The 20,749-nt window shown below is 41.6% G+C and overlaps 1 protein-coding gene across 1 annotated transcript in view; it reads left to right on the top strand.

Moving 5' to 3' along the window:
• The window catches only part of LRP2 (LDL receptor related protein 2), a 195,441-nt gene extending 175,925 nt beyond the window's left edge, over positions 1-19,516 (top strand). Inside the window, exons 67-79 of the mRNA XM_077751078.1 lie at positions 290-455; positions 2,113-2,241; positions 3,494-3,714; positions 4,444-4,620; positions 7,061-7,180; positions 9,393-9,483; positions 10,292-10,359; positions 10,768-10,885; positions 11,375-11,504; positions 12,305-12,406; positions 13,625-13,732; positions 17,701-17,772; positions 17,961-19,516. Coding sequence (XP_077607204.1) covers positions 290-455; positions 2,113-2,241; positions 3,494-3,714; positions 4,444-4,620; positions 7,061-7,180; positions 9,393-9,483; positions 10,292-10,359; positions 10,768-10,885; positions 11,375-11,504; positions 12,305-12,406; positions 13,625-13,732; positions 17,701-17,772; positions 17,961-18,122 — 1,664 coding nt within the window. The 3' untranslated portion in view covers positions 18,123-19,516. The remainder of the gene's footprint in view (positions 1-289; positions 456-2,112; positions 2,242-3,493; positions 3,715-4,443; positions 4,621-7,060; positions 7,181-9,392; positions 9,484-10,291; positions 10,360-10,767; positions 10,886-11,374; positions 11,505-12,304; positions 12,407-13,624; positions 13,733-17,700; positions 17,773-17,960) is intronic.
• Positions 19,517-20,749: the final 1,233 nt, after the last annotated feature.

The following is a 20,749-nucleotide window of genomic DNA, read 5'->3' as shown; positions in this document are numbered from 1 at the left end:
TAAAAGCCATAGTCTTCCTTTGCTTTTTAAGTGCTTGCTGTCCACTAGTTACCTTGAAATAGAGACAGCTACGTCAGTATCAATAAGCTGTCAGTTGAATATTTGTAGCTAGTAGCTCAAGTATAATGTGTTGAGGTTTGAGATATGTGTAATTGAAGTACTAGTCTGATAGGAACAATAAGGAAGTAGAGATGTCAGTGAAGGAACAATAGTTCACCTGATTAGACCCCAGTTCCTCCCTTCCCTGGTGTTCTTAACATGAAACTCAACTGTGTTTCTTGCTTTGCAGGTGTCATATATTACACTGTGCTAGGACATGGTTCCGAATTTGGTGCTATTAAACGTGCCTACATCCCCAACTTTGAATCCGGTACTAATAATCTTGTGTCAAAGGTTAACCTGAACCTGAAATACATAATGCAGCCAGATGGATTAGCAGTGGACTGGGTTGGAAGGTAAATTTAGCCACATTCCCCTCTTGTCAATTCTGTTTTCCTGGCCAGGTCTCCCTACTGCTTGCCATGCCATGTGAGTTAAGCTGACCCAGATATGGGTGCACTCAGCACAGGTGCAGCCGAGTGATGCCTGGGCTTGCTCTAGCCTCAGCAACCACCTCTGCTCACCCCAAGGTGTCATATATCAAGGTGTCATTATCATTTCCTATATTCTATACATGTCATGAAAAAGTTTGGCAAAACACCGAGGTCTAGATTTTGTATTATGTCTAGGAGAACATTCTTGCCAACAGTTTTGGATTCCAGAATTAATTCTAGTATGGAAGCACTGTGAATTTTGTGAAGTAATGGAGTAGTCTCACAATTCCACCAGCAAGGCAGTTGAGATGAAACATTTTTCCCTGGTAATTATTTTGAGGAGGAACAACCCACGTCTTGTGTTTCCAGCAGGCTATATTGTCTGAACAGATTGGAAATTTGACTTTCCTATTTAACCTTTGGGTTGAGTTAATAGCAGTGTCAGCCTTGTTCTGGCTTTTAGATCTTCTAGAACCCCAGGGACCAGAGCCAGACATTTTGTGTGATCTCTAAATAAGAACCTTAAGTAGGTTTATCATTAGGTAGATGCATGACATGGAAACTGATGTAGAAAAGCTCATGAGTTCCTTCTTCAAGGAGGAGCCTTGCATTGGAATGGCACTTATGGGAAAGTGACTGATTATCTTGGAATCAGAGCTCAAACATTCATAGAATCTCTTGTGTCCTTGAAAATGAATGAATAATGAAAAAAATGTTTGAGAGGCTCAGGGGCTTAGTGCCGACCTCTGGGAGAATAGAGAGTCATTTACAGCATAAATTAATTTTCACCTTTTAACAAACCTGTCTAACGCTCCTGGAAGGCTTGAACATCTCTGAAGAAGTTAATTAGGTCCCTGCTGTACCCACAGGCTATCAGGACACTCATTTCAGCGTTTTCTGTCAGGAAACAAGGCCTCAGAGAGTCAGTAACTTGAAACTCTAGACTGTAGCACTTCCTTCTGAAAACCAACCAGGCAGTATCAAATCTGTCTTCATGTTTGAAGTTTTGGTTCTTTCTCAGTCTTAATGAATGAGTGAGTGAGGAAGCTGATGGAAGTCTTTCTGCTTGTAAGAGACTGAGACCTGCAGCCCTAATAGTAGAATAAGGGCAGGGTGGCCTTACTGAGTTCATTATTTTGGAAAGGCTATTTCCACTCATCCTTGGAGCTGATGCCAGATTCCTATTAATTCCACTGGGGCTCTAGGTTGAATCAAAACAAACTCAGAGGACAGTTGCAATTAAAGAGTTAGCTAAACAGTGCCTGGTGACTTCCACCTGGAAAGTACGTGCCTCATAGTAATGCCAGATGTGAGGTCTACCATCATCACTGATCCTGGCTGATCAAGCAGGAGTCCCCTCTGTCCCTTACTCTTCCATTTGTAACTTTCCAAAGACCTTCCCTTGGTGGAAGGGATTGGGGCATTCCTGAGGGAGGGAGGCTCTGCTCTAATCACAAGTATCTAAGTAGTTGTCTTTTTGGCCTCAACTTCCAAACTTAATGCTTTCATCTTTGAACCTCTTCCTAGAAATGACCAGTCTAGATTTTTTGGATTTTTAACTTTGTCCCTTTAAATTCAGGCATATTTACTGGTCAGATGCCAGGAGTAAACGGATCCAGGTGGCTAAACTTGATGGGAGATACACAAAGTGGCTGATTTCCACACAGCTGGATCAACCAGCTGCAGTGGTTGTGAATCCCAAACTAGGGTAAGTACTTGAAGGAGTCTTTTTTTTAAAATTTAACTTATTTATTTTATTATGAGAGAGACAGAGAGTGCCCCAGTGGGAGAGGGACAGAGGACCGGGGGCGAGGGTGGGGGGTGGGGAAGAATACCAAGCAGCTTCCACACTCTCAGCACAGAGTCCGATGCAGGGCTCAAAGTCATGAAACTGTGAGATCACGACCTGATCTGAAATGAAGAATTGGACACTTAACCAGCTGAACCACCCAGGCACCCCAGTACTTGAAGAAGTCTTTCATGTTCCAGATATTGGCCACTGGATTTTCAAGAAATTATATCTTTAATTATTTTTTCCTAACTGTACTGAAATTGGCCTTGGACTTTTTGCACTGACATCTATGACTAATTCAAAGAATTATAATATGCCATAAAGATCATTTAGGACCATCCAAACTTCAGACTGATACTGTATAAGGGGAAGGCCTCTGGCCATATTTTTCCATAGGCCAGTTTGCCAAAAATCCACACATTTCTCCATAGAATTTAAGGATTGGTTTATACCTGGTGATTGGTTTAGACTAGAAGCTGCAAAGTGGTGGCTGGTAGGCTAAATTTGGCCCACAGACATATTTGAGTTGAACTAAATAGAGCTTTAAGATTTTTAAAATTTAGTTGCTAACACACACATTTTAAGCTGTATGTTTGGCTTAAAAAATCAGAACAACTGATAATACCAGGTAGGTGTGCCTTTCTTGATGCAGCATTGCCTGGAACTTGTAGACAGGGCTTTGCTCTCACCATCACTTGATGTTCATGACAGCTGTGCTCCACTCATTTTTCTTGCCTGCCTGGTCCTTTCCAGGTATTTGAGGTGGTGCAATCCTTGATCTCCATTTTAAAATAGGAATCCTTATTTTGTTCTCTGATACTCAACACAGGACAGTGCTGCTCACACATAGGCATTCAAGAAATATTTTGTGAAGAATGAACAGCTTTTGTAATTATACATTTAAAAAAAAATTTTTTTTGTAACTATGCATTTTAAAGTGTCTGAATATATATACTTGGACAGGGCTGGGCAGTTTCTGTTGAGGAAGTTTTCAGGAAGGACCACAGATCCACTGGCTCCTCCTTTCGTCTCCCTTTCCTCTAAAGTAAAGTATAAAAATGGCATCACTTAGCACTCAGACCTCAATGAAAAACAGTTAATTTCCCTGTTGGAAGTTCATGCTCTGCTCCAGTGTGGAAGCCTCACTAGAGGAAACCTTCTGTTACAGGCTTATGTACTGGACTGACTGGGGCAGAGAACCTAAAATCGAGTCTGCCTGGATGGATGGGCAGCATCGGAACATCCTAGTTCAAGAGGATCTTGGTTGGCCAACAGGCCTTACTATTGATTATTTGAACAGTGACCGGATCTACTGGAGTGACTTCAAGGAGAACAATATTGAAAGTATAAAACATGATGGGACTGATAGGAGAATCGTTGCAAACGCAGGTTAGAAATGAGTTAGAATTTAACATGTTAAATAATTAAGAAATTATTTCCCATCTCTGCATATTTTCTCTAGAAGGAATCTGATCTTAGGAAACAGTTGATATATTTTCTTAGATACCACTCCCCTCAACTTCCAGCTGCTGATTTAAATGCAAATTAATCCATTAGCAGTAATTTAAGGCTTTTTTCCCTTTTAACATAATTTTTAAAAGGCACTCTTAGCAACAGATATTGAAATAACCAAATTTCTTATTTGGTTGCCCTGATAGGGGTGACAGTCATGTGTACCAATGGAAATCCATGTCTAGACCTATTTGGAAATCCACATCTAGACCATTTCTAGACCTATTTGTTTTTATTATGCTCAATTGTTTATTATGTACAACTGGAAACATCTAGAAGGAGAGAACATATTATTTTATAATTAGATTTCTGCAGAACTGTAATAATCCAGTACCTATCAGCTTTTACTGATAAGTGGTATCTTATGTTCAAAGAAAAAACAATAAGGTCTCTTCCATCCAAATTATTGTCCAAAGATAAAGTCAAATTAGCAGTATCAGTTCTCCATAATTGGCATGAGCCAGTAGACATTAATCTAGTTTAATGTATGTCATCTTGATCTCCCAAAGTAGCACACTTTTGTAGTCTACACTTTCATAAAAGAGGGGTAGGGTATTTCTATTCAATTATCTTGTTTTGTTTTGTTTTTCCTCTGTGGGTAAGCAGCAATGAACCCATATAGTCTGGACATCTTTGAAGGCCAGTTTTACTGGATATCTAAGAATAAGGGAGAAGTATGGAAGCAAGATAAATTTGGGCGAGATGAGAAGGAGAAAATGCTGATGGTGAACCCATGGCTCACTCAAGTTCGAATCTTCCATCAACATAGATACGATCGGTCAGGTAACATCAACCTAAGAATAAGATGTTCCTTATTATCTAGAAACCTTATTTCAAAATAATGGCTATACTGTTGGAAAGTGGTAGTTAATTACAATAGTCTGATCTTTTGGTGCATGAAAGGGTGCGTGCATGCATGTGTGTATTTTAACCATTTTGACCAAAAAAAGATAAAATTGGAGGTCAGGTGTAATTATATACACCACCAGCAGATATGAAGTAAAAATATTTTCAGTTCCGGGGTGCCTGGGTGGCTCAGTTGGTTAAATGTCCAACTCTTGATCTCAGCTCAGGTCTTAATCTCAGGGTCGTGAGTTCAACCTGTATGTTGGCCTCCATGCTGGGTGCGGAGCCTGTTTAAGAAAAAAAAGTTTTTGTTGAGTCCTCATTGTTTGGAGCTACAGGTATGTACTTGTAGGCCACAGAATCCAGCAGGCATCAAACCCTTGCTGGGTGTCAGGTGGGTTACAATGGGTTTTGTGAACATCAGGCTCGTCAAGTTATCCTGAGCTTTGTGAGCTTCAGTTTAAAATTGTCAGACATATGCATTTCTACCCCCTCCCCTCTCTCCCATTTTCTTAGTTGTGAGTCCTGCTTCACCAGGTTACCTGTGTTCTGATTCATCCTTCATCACTGATCAAGGAAGATAAAAGGGAACAGAAATTTTTGAAGTGAGGAAAGGAAATAGACTTTAATTAAGCTCTGTAACTCAGATTCTCTCTTCGAGGGTTAACCCAGATATCTGTTACTCATTTAATCTCCAAAACTATGGTGAGATTTTATTTTCATCTCACATATAGGGAACCCCACCAATATAACAGCTCTTAAGTCCTCCATGCTCCTGGGGCTCTCATACTGGGCAGTTTTAAAGGCAAGAAGGGAGGGCACAGTACACATGGTGAACCCCCTCTCTGGCCTTGGTAGAGAAAGCTACCTAGGAGTCAGTGGAAAATCTGGAGTCAGCTGGACTCCCTTTGGAGAGTGCTGATCGCCGTGTAGGCCAGAAATCTAGATCAGCTGTGCCAGATTAACATTTACTCTAGACCAATAGTTCTCACATTTTAACATCTATCAGAATGATCTAAATAGCATGTTGACTATAGATTGCTGGGCCTTACTTGAAGAATTCCTGATTTGATATGCCTGAGGTGGCCTAAAATTTGCATTTCTAACAAGTTCCCAACTAATGCTAATGTTGCTGGTTCAGGAACTACATTCGAGAAGTCCTGCTCAAGTGTGGGCTGTGGACCAGTAGCAGTGATATCCTGTGCGAGTTGGTGAAAAATGCAAGGCCTCACCCAACCTTTTTGAATCAAATTCTCCAGGTGATTTGTATTACATTCAAGTTTGAAAAGCTCTTCTCTAGAGAGCTGAGGAAATGGTAATGGGGCAGATTTTGAGTGAGACTTTGGAATATGGCTTCTTATTTTTATAGCCATTTCCTTGTCTGTAGTTACTGATTGGATGACAGAGAATCAGGATCACAGAATGTTAGTTTGAGAAGAAATTTATTTATTTTTAATGTCTTTTATTTCTGAGCAGGGGAGGGTCAGAGAGAGAGGCAACATGAGCAGGGGAGGGTCAGAGAGCGAGGGAGGCACATAATCCAAAACAGGCCCCAGGCTCTGAGCTGGCTGTCAGCACAGAGCCCGACGCAGGACTCGAATTCACGAACCGTGAGATCATGACCTGAGTCGAAGTCGGATGCTTAACCGACTGAGCCATCCAGGCGCCCCGTCTGAGAAGAAATTTAGAGATCATCTGTACCTTGGAGAAATCATAATATATACTAAGGTAGAATTCAGAAGACTCTAGAATTACTTGAGGAGATTTTAATGGTAACACTTGTAGCATCCTAGACCAATTCAAATATGAGTTTCTGTGACTGGGCATCAATAGTTGTGCATAGCTCCCAGGTGATTCTGATAATCACAGGTCTAAATTCCCTTGTCTTTCAAGTAAGGAAACTGAAGCCCAGAAGAAAGTACCCCTGTGAGGGTGGGGTGGATATCATATCTAATATAGGAGTTGGACACATTATGATCTATCCAAATTTAGGTGATGATATCTTGACATAATAATAGGGTCTTACTGGTCTTTTGAACTATCTCAAGTTGATTTCTGTTGATTAGTTTTTGTGGTCATGCAATGAACTGGACACCTACCTTCCAAATCTGTGAGGGAGGAGATAAGTGATGCCAGTAGACAGTGTGACTGGTATAGAAGTAGGACGGAGGCTGTGCCACTTTGGGGGTGTGCAATGGAGATAAGATGTCGTGTAAATGAGGTGATTAGCTAGGTGGCATGTGGCCTGAAGGTTCTGGGATGCTGCTTGGGCTCTGATATTATCTGGCAGGGCCACAACTCAGTCAATGGGTTTAATTTTGGTTGGTGTACTCATTCCCTTTTCAGACCCTAACCACTGTTCTCATGTGCTTTCTAGTGCCCAACCGCTGCAAAAATGTCTGCAGTCACCTCTGCCTCCTGAGACCGGGAGGATACAGCTGTGCCTGTCCCCAAGGATCCACCTTTATAGCAGGGAGCATCACTGATTGTAACGCAGGTAGGGGCCCTGTCTGGGCAGCCATGGGGGTCTGGGAATGCTCCTCTGCCTTCAGTATGTTCCCTACCTGTGCTTCACCTCATTCAGGAGCCTGGAAAAATCCCTGTGGGTCCTTTGCAGGATAGAGTTGGGGGTGGCTTGAAGGAGGGATGAGAGATGGGGAAATATGAACAGAGCTGACTGGGACTTAGGGAGCCAAACAGAACTTGTGTTCCAGTGATTGCTGAGAATTATTTGCTAGGATCTGTAGAGTATAAATCCAGTGCCCCCACATCTACCATTGTGTTGTTTTCTAAGGATATTTGGAAGAGTGGGTTTTCTATAAGGTCTCTATCTCCTTTCTTTATACCCCATACTGGATGTCTGTTGCCCCAGACTCCATTTGGCTTTAGCTGGGGTTCCTCAAGTGGGGAACCAGGTTCCTGAGGTGGGGGACTTTATCCAGTACAGATGGGAAGGTGATAGGAAGATCGTTCTTTTCCTCACATGCTCATTTTGAAGTTTTGACAAGTGAAAAAGGGCTACATTTAAAAAGCCACCTTACATTGTTGGGAGATGGAAGCTGGAATAAGGAAGCAGTGGTTCATTTCTCATCCCAAATGCTGTGGATGATCTATGACTGCCGAGACCTTTCTTCATAAAGAGTGTATATAAGTCATGGGAAATAACTAGTGTCCCTAAGTAGTATCCAATTCTTGATAATTCTCATTAAAAAAATCATCCTGCGATTTGCTAGCAGCCCATTTTGTGGCTCACATCCTTGTTTTTATTTCTTAGTAGCCCATTTTATGGTTCCCATCCCTCCGTTTTAGCAGATGAGACTATGCTTAGCCACTTTTGGCCACCAGGGGGAGCAAGGAGTTAAACAAGGCACCAACTTTTGACTCTGAACCAGGCCGAAAATTTGGCAGGTTTAGAGAATGAATCAGGGAGGAAAAAAATGGCTTCTCCCGCTTCTCTTCCCCTATCCTGCCTCTCATCCCAAGGCTAGGGTGAAATATTGGCAGGATTACAATATTTAGCAGTATTTTGAGCCAAACAATTTAAAGCTTTTGACATTTGTTCTATGTTATAGACAGATGGTCCTGACATTTATTACAATTTCCCTCTCATGGGTGGTGTTGTCCATGATCTTACTTCATCTGCTACTTTCCTCATTTACATTGTTTCCCAAATGAACTTTAACCAAAGCAAGCATGATAATGGTGGTAGCTGTTCTATATGGGGTCTTGGTTTGGTGTTAAATTTATTAATTTGATAAGTATTTATTGAATGCCTACTATATGCTAGGCACTAAGTGCTAGAGATAATGAAAGTGAACAAAACAGATTCCTTGCTTTTATGGAGTTTATATTCTAATAGAGATTCTAAATAGAGACACACACCCCACACCAATATATAATGTCAGATTGTAAAAGCAAAAGGAGATAATGAAAGAGTAAGAGGGATGAGGGAAGGGTGGAAGTTGGGTTGCCTTTAGGTAGAGAGTTCTGAGAAGGTCTCTCTGATAAAATGAATTTTGAGGGACTAAGCCAAGAGGGTAGTCGAGCTCCTTAAATAAGCACACATGTGACAAATACCTACGGAGCATCTCCTAGGTATAAGACATGAAGACACTAACAACCCCATCAGGCACATCCCGGGAGGACGTGGGGGGCTGAGCTGGAGCAGGGATCCAGAGCAAGGGCAGGTTTGGAGGACTTAAAAAATAGGACATCTCTAACCAGCTATCAGGCATCTGTGTATCTGCATTGTCGCTTGACTGATGGGTCCCTGATGCTTTGGAGCCTTCAGATGAAGTGTGTTGTGTGCCCAGATTGAACTCTTGTGTTTCACTGGGCTTGCAGAGGAGAATTCTGAAAACTTCAAATGAGAACGTGAATGTCCTAAGAGATTCCTTTACCACAAGTTTCTTCCAATGTTAATGTATGTTCTGGAGTGGGGAGCATCTCTCCATGGTGGGGTGGGGGTGGGGGGGGAGCTATAAATTGCCTTTCTTTCTACCAAATGTGTGTTACTCTCCAAGACCTTCTTATTGATAAGGAAATTCGTCTGCCTTAAGTGGAAGGTAACGTTTTGATGGGGAGACTAATTAGCTGCCCCGTCCCCATCCACTCCCCACTCTGACCCTGGGCGTGAAGCACATTTGCATGGTTTGGGTGCTCTGCTGAGTGTGGCTGACTAACACATGCATGGCTTTCCCTTTCTGCAGCCATCGAAAGTCCTACCAACATGCCCCCCCCCTGCAGGTGTATGTACGGAGGAAATTGCTATTTTGATGAGAATGACCTCCCCAAATGCAAGTAAGTCTGAATGTTGAGGTCCGAGCAATAGGCCTTGGGGGAATTTGAGACAAAGTAGCCAGAAAAACAAGTACAGGAGCCTTGCCAGTTCACTAATTTTCACATCTTGACCAGCTTGCCCTCCCTTGGTAGAGTCCATGGAAAACTAAGGCAGTGCTTCTCAACCTGTATATACTGTGCGTAAGAATCATCTCATTCACAGGGATACTGCATTTTCAACAAGTCCCCAGGAGATGCCACAGGACTGTGAGCCAACTGTAACAGGGATTAGAGAAGTGACAGCCCCATTTCTCTACTCACCTGATGTTAATTACACTTGGAGTGTGAGAGACCAGCTGTCAGCAGAGCTGAGTCAGCCCAAGCACTTGTGAGGAGCAGAGACTGGGCTCAAGAGATGGGGGGGAAAAAAAAAAAAAAAAAGAATTTTTGAGAAAGCTCTAACATGGAGCAAGATAAATGGAGGTCTTTAAAAAGTATTTAATGGAAACATATCAGAGGGAAGAATACAATCTTGGTTTCCATTTTTATTCTCGAAGGGAGAATTCCGTAGAGTAGACACCAATATGTTTATCTGATGACCTTGCTGGTGTCATAGCCACACCATTGAAAGTGTATTTCAGAGTCAGATCATTGTTCTTCCTACTCATCATTTCTTGGCAGAAAAAGCAAAAATCGTGTAGGATGCACTGATTATCCCACATGTAATTTGCTCAGTCAAACCTCTCTCTACCTCAAGATGTGCTTGTACAATAGCGGTGGAAGCCTAAGAAGGCCACAGCTTGTGAGCAATTTCTCCTTTCACTTTCAGATGTCCCAGTGGCTACATGGGAAAATATTGTGAAATAGGGCTTTCAAAAGGCGTCCCTCCAGGAACAAGTAAGTGTTAAGATTCTTGAGTCATCTGGGGGCGCCTGGGTGGCTCGGTTGAGTGTCTCACTTTGGCTCAGGTCATGATCTCACAGTTCGTGAGTTTGGGCCCTGCATTGGGCTTACTGCTATCAGCAAAAAGCCCATTTGGGATCTTCTGTTTCACTCTCTCTCTGTCCCCCCAACCCCTCTTGCACTCTAAACATTAAAAAAAAAGAAGAAGAAGAAAAGAAAAAGAAGAATATAAGCAACCTGGAAATGCTTCACAGCTCCTACGTTGAATGCTGTTTAAATTCTGTTTAACTCAGTGTTTGAAGAATGATTGGTCCTGCCCTCAGCTTCCACTCTTAAGTCTATTGGTTTCTTTCCCTTTCCACATGCTGATATGGTCACTTCTTCTTCCCTCATTGATGGCAGCAGTGGCTGTGCTGTTGACAATCATCCTGATCATCATAGTTGGAGCATTGGCAGCATTAGGATTTTTCCACTACAGGAGAACTGGCTCCCTTTTGCCTTCTCTGCCCAAGCTACCAAGGTCAGTTTCATTATGTGGAATATTGATTTTAGAAGCTTGGGTGATGTGACCATGTGAATAATTTAGGTTTTTTAAGCACTGCATGCAGCTTACTTATTCTGCAGAAACAAAAAGTAGTAGACTTAAAGCCATCATTTCAAATCACAACCTCTTAACTGAATGCTTCTTTAAGCCTGAGTGCAAATCACATTTTATAGTCCAAATGGTTGTGCCCACTGGTGGGTGTAGGTTAGACTGGAGCACAGTCTGTGGGTTGGACCAGGCCTTATGCCTGCAAGTGCCAAGTTGGCCCTCTCTTAGATCTCAAGCATTCAGGAATGTGCTTTAACGCTCCTGTGTAGCTAAGGCAACTTTTACCATATTCGATGTGTAAATTCAGAATAGGAGTTGAGCATTTCATTTAAGCAACCTTTAGCAATATGGAGGAGAGGGTACTATTGCAGAAGGTGGCTTAAAAAATCGTACACTGTTTCAATTACTTTTTTTCAGCCTAAGCAGTCTAGTTAAATCTTCTGAAAATGGAAATGGGGTGACCTTCAGATCGGGAGCGGACGTTAACATGGATATTGGAGTGTCTGGTTTTGGGCCCGAGTCTGCTATTGACACATCAGTGGTGATGGTGAGTGTGGCTGCAGACTGGTTATTTGAAAGTTGTCATGTTTACTGTAATATAAAAAGAACACTTTTTATAGAAAATAAAATTAACCTAGAAAAAAAAAATGAAGCCGTATGCTTCTCAAAATAAAGTCTTTACAAAATTAGGAAACATTAGTTTTTTTGCAGAAAGGTCTCTAAAATATTAGTAATAAAATTGCACTTTTAGATTTTAGATGCAGTGGTTGGCTCAAATCACGACTCTGCTACTGTCTAAGGATATAATAATAGGCATGGAGCTTGATCACTCTGACCCTCATTGTCCCCTTCTATAAAACGGATCCTAGTAATACCTCTTGTGAGGACCACATGGCTACCTTATGAGAGGATTAGTAGTATTGTCTCTATAACCAGTACTGAAAAATAACTTTCAATATTTTGCCTTTCTCCCAAACCTTTCATGTTTAACCTCTGTGTAAAAGTACAATAGTATCCATTCTTTCTTCTTTCCCCTCTCCTTCTTCTCCTCCTCTCTGCTCTTTTTTCCACCAGCGGCCCTCTTCTCTGCTGTGCAAACCTAATCCCCAAGTGAATATTTGTATTAAACAGCCAAGGAGAACGTGGGTATAGAGTTTCTGTTTTCTTGATGTGATGAGCTAGTGCATTTGTTACTTCATGTGATGTTTGCCATCTGGAGGCCTTGTGTCTCCTGGCTTTTTCTTGAAGTTCTTTTTGGATAAATTTGGCATAGCACCTAGTATACCTCCAGGTGTGAGGAGGGCACCTTCCTATCTGTGTAAACCAGTTACTTCTTTTCTCCGTCAGAGTGAACATTTTGGCATGGAGATGGGGAAGCAGCCCATCATATTTGAAAACCCCATGTATGCATCCAGGGACAGTGATGTCAAAGTGGCTCAGCCAACCCAGGTGAGAAATCACAGCCCTTTATTTCAGGTGCTGCTACCGCGGAATCTTGTGCCATTGAACAATGCCCTCATAGGGTTCTCCTAACTTTCCCTCAAATGGAAGAGAGCAGTTGAAAAGTGTAAAAGCACGAAAGTTGGTGGGCAGGTATCTAAACTTCCTTCAGTGCAGCCCTGTTACTCACTCATCTTTAAGAGGAGCAGGGAGGTAACATAGGTGGGTAGATGAAAGGAAAGATCTTTTCCCTGGACCTAGAACAGTAGCTCCCACGCGACTTCTAGTGCCCGTCAGCTATTAGCCTGACTTCCTTTGTTGAAACAACTACAGCCTCAGCGAAATACAGATTCATGGTTAATACCTAAACTTCTTTTGAAATCATAAGATATGGCACCTTTTAAATATAGAAAGGTTTATTTTATAAATAGCTTTCTTAAGATCAGAAACAGTTGGATCTTGAAAGCATTTTGCCTGAACCTTCGATATCCAGATAGCAAAAATTGGATCACATGGTAAAATAGATGTGGCATTTCATTTGCCATTTTCACTCGAAATAAAATGAGGCCATGTTTACAAATACATTCACATTGAAGAAGAAATGAAACAGTGAATGTCAAAATACAGGAAGAAGTGAATTTTTACCTTGTAATTTGTTCATTATATATTCACGGTAATTTGGCTTAGGAGGGAAACTTGGGATCACATGAATATTATAGAAAATGTCTAGAGGAGTATTAATTACATTATGTCTCTTGTTTCAAAAATCCAACCTCTTGTAAGCAGTCATCTCAGATTAGTAATTTTATCCTAAGTATCCAAATATGAGAGTCTCAGTTCTCCGATGAGTTTGGGAATAATTCATGCGGTTCCTCTAGGATTTGACTGCCAGCATACAACCAGAGTTGTTTGTCTAAAACTATGGCCAACAGTGGGGAGAAGGGAACAAAGAGAACACAGTAAAATTGTGTTTACTAAGTGATAGTGTGACCGTGACGGATGTGTTTGCCTCCCAGGACTAAGGCATGAGATAGATGACATAGTGGTTAGTGCTCTTGATTTTGGGGAGTTGGGAACGGTGTTTAGTCCTAGAGCACGGGATTGGTCTCCTATTAAGACAAATAGTGCCTGACCATGTCAGGCAGTAAAGAGAACCAAAGAGTTGATAAGAAACTTCACAGCAAAAATTCTTTCAAAACTGGATAATATCTTTTAAAATGCATGCAGGTAACTGTATCTGGAAATGTGGATAACCAGAACTATGGAAGTCCCATAAACCCTTCTGAAATAGCTCCAGATGCAAGTCCGGCTTCCCCAAGTGCTGATGCAACTCAGGTAACAGTGTCTGGCTACTGAAATGATACAGGGTTTGCAAAGGGCTTAGGAATTGCTGGGTTTACTAATGTTAGAGGAGACTCTTACAGGCTCATGGACCCAAGATAGGTAGGCAGTTAATAAAGATGATTTTTAAATACAAATAAATTGAAGTTTTTCCACTAACTAAAGCCACATTTGTAGTATTGATTTAAGATGGGAATGATATGATATTCCTTGTGATGTGGGAGACCATATGGAAGAGAAGGGCAACGGGTTTCAAGATCTAGACTCTTCAGACTAGAGTTCCCTGATTTTAGAGAATGCCTTAGAGTAAAGATCTCACTGTTTCAATCACACATATAGAAGACCTTTTCCTTTTTCATGTAATGCAGTTTTTCTACAGTGTACATCTTTGTCCCCTGAATAATGTACTGTTCTTAGCTCTACTGCTATTGCCTATATTCACCACAAGATGGCACTAACTCATACTCTCCATCAGTCCATCTATCCATCCAACCAACATTTATTGCCCTCAGTGTGCCAGGTACAGTGTTTAACACGGGAGATTAAAAGAAAAAAAGACCACTAATGAAGCTTCTCTGCCATGCTTTCAGGCACTTTGAAATTTTTAGACAGGTCTACAGAGAGAAATTCAATCAAATTAGATATGGAATTTTGTGTTAATATATAATCTATTACTAGTTTTAATGGATACACATGAAGGTATCTAAGATCTAACTGTCTGATTCTGGGCAAAATATTTTACCGCTGGTTTCTGGAGTCTTTATGTTTCTCATTGGGTTCACTGTTGGCATAGTTCTTTGTGGTACAAAGTTTTATCTACGCATTGCAGGACATTTTAGTATTTCTGGCCCCAGTCTACTAAGTGCCAGTAGTCACACACTCCTCCAATGCCTTATGATCCCAGAAATCAGCCCCCTCCCCCATTTCCAATTGAGAAAAATAGGATCTGGAATATCTGTTTTGTTTTGTTTTTTTTTTTAATTTTTTTATTTCTAGGAGAGAGAGAGAGACCGCGTGAGCAGGGGAGGGCCAGAGAGAGAGGGAGTCACAGACTGAAACAGGCTCCAGGCTTCTGAGCTGGCAGTCAGCACAGAGCCCAACGCGGGGCTCGAACCCACGAACCGCGAGATCATGACCTAAGCGAAAGTCGGACGCTTAACCGACTAAGCCGCCCAGGCGCCCCTGGAATATCTCAGTTTTAAGGTTCTATGACTTCTTCTGTAAAGTAGTATAAAAAAATAAATCCAAGGATAGTTAGGAACCTATTTACACAATCCTTGTTTCCGAAATAATCTATAAGCATAATTGGTATCTGCAAAGTTAACTTGGAAGTCATACTGAATTTTCAGCACCTCAGAAATTGGTTCCTATTCTGCTTGTTTGGATAAAAATAAAAGTTGAACTAAATTAATGCAATGAAGTTTATAACAAAGGTCTCTGTCTACTTTTTCACATTTCATTTACTAATTCCTTCTTCACAGACACACACACACACGCACACACACACCAGACAAAATTAGAAAGTAATTTTCAGTTTCCTATTTTTTTAAGGGACTGAATTTTTTTCTTTAAGCTACATTTAAAAATGGATTTTGGGGGCGCCTGGGTGGCTTAGTTGGTTAAGCGTCCAACTTTCGCTTAGGTCATGATCTCGCGGTTCGTGGGTTCGAGCCCCGCGTCGGGCTCTGTGCTGACTGCCAGCTCAGAGCCTGGAGCCTGTTTCAGTCTGTGACTCCCTCTCTCTCTGACCCTCCCCTGCTCACGCTGTCTCTCTCTCCTAGAAATAAATAAAACATTTAAAAAAATGGATTTTGAAGATTCATTTTCTACAGACACTGAAATACTTGAATGTCACAAGTCTTGCATGTCACAATGTCATGTCTCTTGAGTGTTCCCTAAATCTGACTCAACCCCAAGGCAGTGCCAGGTTATTTTATATTCTCAACTTTTCTTTTCAGTCCATTTCAAGTCTAGCAATCCTCTTCACTCGACAGAGCTCCCTCCCAGCCTGAGCAGGAAGAGGCTGCAGCCTCTGACCTACACATCTATCATCAGAAATAAAATGAACACTGAAAGACTTTTCAAATGAGAGTGGATCTTCATCAGTTATAGTCCCTTTCTTTCTCATCTTCACCTTTGCAGTATGTTGACTCTTCCTCTTTTTGTTTGGTTTTGTTGTTGTTGCTTTGTTTTGTTTAAATCAGTTGAGGCTGAGACCCTCCAAGGTCTGTCCTACATGCTGTGTCTAGGGATCTCTCTGTATCGGTTATCTCCCGGGCCCTGTGATGGCAGCTAATGCAGCAAAGCAGTAACACACTTGGTTAGGCTCTCTCTAGGTTGATGTTATTGTGCCAAAGAGGCTCACAAATACATCTTTCATCAGTAAATCTGCTCAAAGGACTCAAAGCTAGGAGCAAGAATTCCTGTGACTCGGTTCTATTGTTTTCCAAAAGTCATGTTGACATGCATTAGATTTCCCAAGGAGATAAAAATGAAAATCACCAATTTCTCTTGTTAATAATTGCCTAACTCCAAGTAGCCCATCCCATAAGTGTAAGCTTCCAGAGGTCAGGCTCTTGACCTGAATGTAATTATCTTTTTCTTGGTGGCTGCCATGTACAGAGTAAGTGCTCCCTTACATGTGGGTTATAATGAATGGTCCTCTCCTGCAGTCGTGTGCTCCCTACTCCCTCACACGTTGGCCCCCTACTTTCACAGAGAAGAGATGCCCCCAAAACATAGGGGCTACTTTAGCTTCCTGCTAGAGTAGGCTGTCCAGGCCCTTGCTTTCTGTTCCTTTGTCTCCTTCCAGCTGGCAGCCAGAGCTGTTTCTGGTCCAGCTTTTCAGCGAGACCTGGGCCACCAGCCGTAGTATATGGTGACTTCTCGTTGGGTTCTTCCGTGTCTCATCCCCTGAGTCATATCATCAATCCCTACTCTTTCACTTGCAATTCAGTTATATGTGTTTGCTGTGACTTCTTCCTTACTTCTAACATAAGAGCACCTACCTCACAGAGCTGCCAGGAAGATTAGGTGGGAAACTTGTAAATCTTTTAGACTAGCCCCTGATACATAGTAAGTTCTCAATAAATGCTAGTTTTTATTATCACTATTGCTATTTTGATTACAGAAGGAAATGATGAAGGAAAGGGATAGGCCTGAGTTGACCAAGGATCAAGAAAGACATCATTTTAGGGAATGAGAGTTACAGTCTGGCTTTCCCCTTAAAATTTCAGTAGCCCCTGAAGAAATGTCTTGTCTGTCTCTGTCAAAGCTTCTAGATTCTATAGTCACAGATTCTGTCAACTATATTTGTCAAGTCAAGGAAGTCTTTGACATTATTCGATGAAAAGAGCCCAGAGAACTCTGTGCTGACTGCCAGCTCAGAGCCTGGATCCTGTTTCAGAGTCTGTGACTCCTTTTCTCTCTGAACCTCCCCTGCTCACGCTGTCTCTCTCTCTCTCTCCTAGGAATAAATAAAACATAAAAAAAAAAAAAAGAGCCCAGAGAATTTCAGTTTCAGTTTAGGGACTATCTGAGGAGGAACTAAACACACCCATAGGCCAGGTCATAGGGACCCAGGTCCCAATTTGCTTTTTCCTTCACTAAGAAAACATTTTAAAATACATGGAAGTGGGCGCCTGGGTGACTCAGTCGCTTGGGCATCTAACTCTTGGTTTCAGCTCAGGTCATGATCTCAGTTTCATGAGTTCAAGCCCTGCATTGGGCTCTGTGCTGTTAGCTGCTTCGGGTTTTCAACTTTCTCTCTTTCTGCCCCACCCCACTTGTGCTCTCTGTGTCTCTCTCTAAATAAAATTTAAAAATAAATAAATAAATAAATAAATAAATAAATAAATAAAACAATCAAACAAACAAACTTAAATTTTAAAAACCTCCATGGAGAAACAAATCCATGCAAAAATTCCGTTATTGAAGATTTTCTGTTTCCCCTGTTCATTTAGGCAACAAAATGGAGTATCTTCAAACGAAAGTTGAAACCAACCACCAACTTTGAAAATCCAATCTACGCGGAGGTAATTGTTGGCAATTTTGTTTGCACAGGCATTCAGCATTCTATCGTAGCAATAACTTGCCTGGCTGAGGCGGGTATACACTCAGATTATTCTGAGCAAACTCACAGATTTGTTTTCTTCACACAAAACTATTTCCAGTCACATTCGGGGGGAATAAATGGCTGATTGGTGTTTCCCTGTGGTCTTAGATGGAGCATGAACGGAAGGACGGTGCTGCTGTGGCTCCCCCTCCCTCTCCGTCCCTTCCTGCTAAAAGTTCTCCAAGGAGAGACCCAGTGCCAACCTACACTGCAACGGAAGACACTTTTACGGACACCGCAAACCTTGTTAGAGAAGACTCTGAGGTATAGCTATGCCATCGATATAGGGATAATTAGAAACATACTTTTGCACATATATTTTTTACAAACAAATGAAGAAAAAGTTAACATTCAGTACTTTATTAAAAAAATATATTTTTTTCCCATTTGCCAGTAGTTGGAAGTGTCTATGGAAACCATGCCTTGTGTGTCCCTTTTTTTACTTATGCTGTCTCATGTTTTTACAAATGATTATCACAATGTACTATATGTATATCTTTGCACTGAAGCTATCTGAAGGTAATGCTATAAATATACTGTACATTTGTAAATTTTGGAAAGATTATCACATCATTAAATTTGCTGAGAAAAGTATCTGCTGAATTGGTTGGTGATCATTCCAGTAAATGATCCAACAAGGAAAGGAATTGACTCGGGGCTGTTATCCATGTCTGAAGAAGAGGTACCACTCATAATCCCTGTAGGATTATCAAGCAAAGAAACCCAGGCCCCACTCTTGGGTCCATTTTTACAGCTCAGCACTTAATTAATGTTCTATATTACCTGTAAGCTGATTAGTAGGCATATTGATACAGGGCACTGTGTGTTAATATAGGCATCTGGGTCTGACTGTAGATGCCTCAGATAATGCAGAAGGTAGAAAAAGCAATTTCACCCTTCTGCATGTTTGTGTTGTCTAGCCAGAACACTTCCACATATGTTACCTCACTAGCTGTCAAGTCAACATTTTTATTTGTGATGTCTGTTAGAAAATTCCATGTCATGAGGTACAAGTGTCCTGCAAAGAGGTCGTATCTAACTGAATGAACTCTTTCACTTGATGGACTTTAGGGCAATTTCTGTCCCTGCCTGGCATCTCAGGTGGTCACCTATCCCAAACACTGGAGCTCACCAGCTGAATTACTAAAACCAAATCTGTGTCTTCAAGTAAGGTGCAAAACAAATATCAGTGAAGCAAAGCCTCAAATGGGTTTTTGTTTCTGTGTGAAAATATCATTATAATGACTATTTATTTCCTAAGTTGAACATGAATAGAAAGGGAAACTGTTCTCATTGAGCCTTTTTAAAGGTCCTTTTGGATAAATTGTACACTTGTATTGGAATGTACTGTAGAGCCTAGATTTTTCTCTTGAATAGTGGGTGTAGTCTTCACAACAGAAACCATGGCAGGAATATACAAGTTCCATACTGAGTAGCATTTCTGGCTCTCTGTGCTAATATTGCACATGTTTAAAACAATGGATGGATGGAAGGATGGATGAATGAAACATGTACTGCTGATTATTTTATTACTGAGTTCTCAAAATATTTGTGGCTTGTATTTTGAGAGCTTGTTGTAATTTTTTTTGAAATATACTTTAATTAGAAAAGCAAATGTAAATGATGCTGCTGAAAAATTTCTAATAAATGTGTATTTTATCAGACTTCCTTGGCGTGCTTCTTAAGACCAGCTCATGAATTGGTTCTTTTTCTCTGTGCAGACATCTTGGGGCTGTGAGTGCCAGGCAGCCCGAGAACTAGGGGTGCCCAGAGTTCAGGGAGGGGAGGAAGAATTCCCAGCACCTGCAGACCTCACAGGCCTGGTGGGGTCATCTCAGAGGGGAGTAAGCTCCTTAGGTTCCAACCTGAACCTTGGGGAGGCAGCCCCTTTAATTGCCTTTCAAAGTCAATTTCCACCTCCTCCTACACTGTTGGCCCTGAGCCAGGTCCCCCTTTTCAGATCTAATTGTGTTCCGGAGCTCAGCAAAAGGACCCACCGCTGAGGGATCTCAGGGCTCCTCGTGCTGAGCATGACGGAAGAGCAATGAGGGCAGTCGCAGCCTGAGAGGGTTTTATTCCAAATTGGAATTCAAGCTCCCGTGGGGTGTGGATCTGGATGTATTAGCTGGGGGATGGCTGCACCAGTCGATAGAAAGTGTGGGTACATGGGTGAAAGGGAGCCAAGAGAACCTACACGTGGAAATGTTTGTAACTTCCAGCTTTGGTATTTGTCTTGGGCATTGCGCTCAATGTGAAATTATTCTCAGGAATGTCTTTTATGAGAATTTGTGTTCTGCTCAGCTTCATTTCCCGGTGTGCCCCAGAAAGGAATCAGAGAGCCTGCTGGTGCCTTCCTGTCCCCTTCAGTAGACGTTGGCCCTCCCGGCGCCCCTCCTGGTGGGGTCCCCCAGTGCCGGGTTCTGCCCCTGCCTCCCTCTCTCCAGCCAGGGCAACATTTGGAAGTTCTGCCAAGTGCGGGAACACCCGGGAGACAGGCATGATCTACAGGACTGAAGTTGATGTTGCTCATCATTTCAGCATGTGAAGCAGGGGCAATTTTACATATAATTTACAATAATGCATGTTAGCAGACATGTATTATTCTGTGCAATATGAAATCACAATCATGGCAGGTGTGTCCCCCCCCCTGAAGCTGTCAGATCATATTATTCACCTGTTTTCGGAGTTTCCCGAAAACAAGTTTTTTACTATTTATTTATTCATGGATTCACTCATTCACTCACTAACTCACTCACTCACTCTGTGTTCTACCAGCACTCAGTTGCAGACAAAGGGATGCAGAGACCATGGGTTTCAAGAAAATATGTGATGGGAGAAGTTTCTTGTTCTTTTTAAATTTTTTTGTGATGGTTATTTTTTTATTTTTTTATTTAATT

The sequence above is a fragment of the Crocuta crocuta genome, unplaced genomic scaffold (genome assembly GCF_008692635.1).
Source record: "Crocuta crocuta isolate KB4526 unplaced genomic scaffold, BGI_CrCroc_1.0 scaffold219, whole genome shotgun sequence".
In the NCBI taxonomy this organism is placed as follows: domain Eukaryota; kingdom Metazoa; phylum Chordata; class Mammalia; order Carnivora; family Hyaenidae; genus Crocuta; species Crocuta crocuta.
Note: the sequence above shows the minus strand (reverse complement) of the source record. Positions and strands in the feature narration are given on the sequence as shown.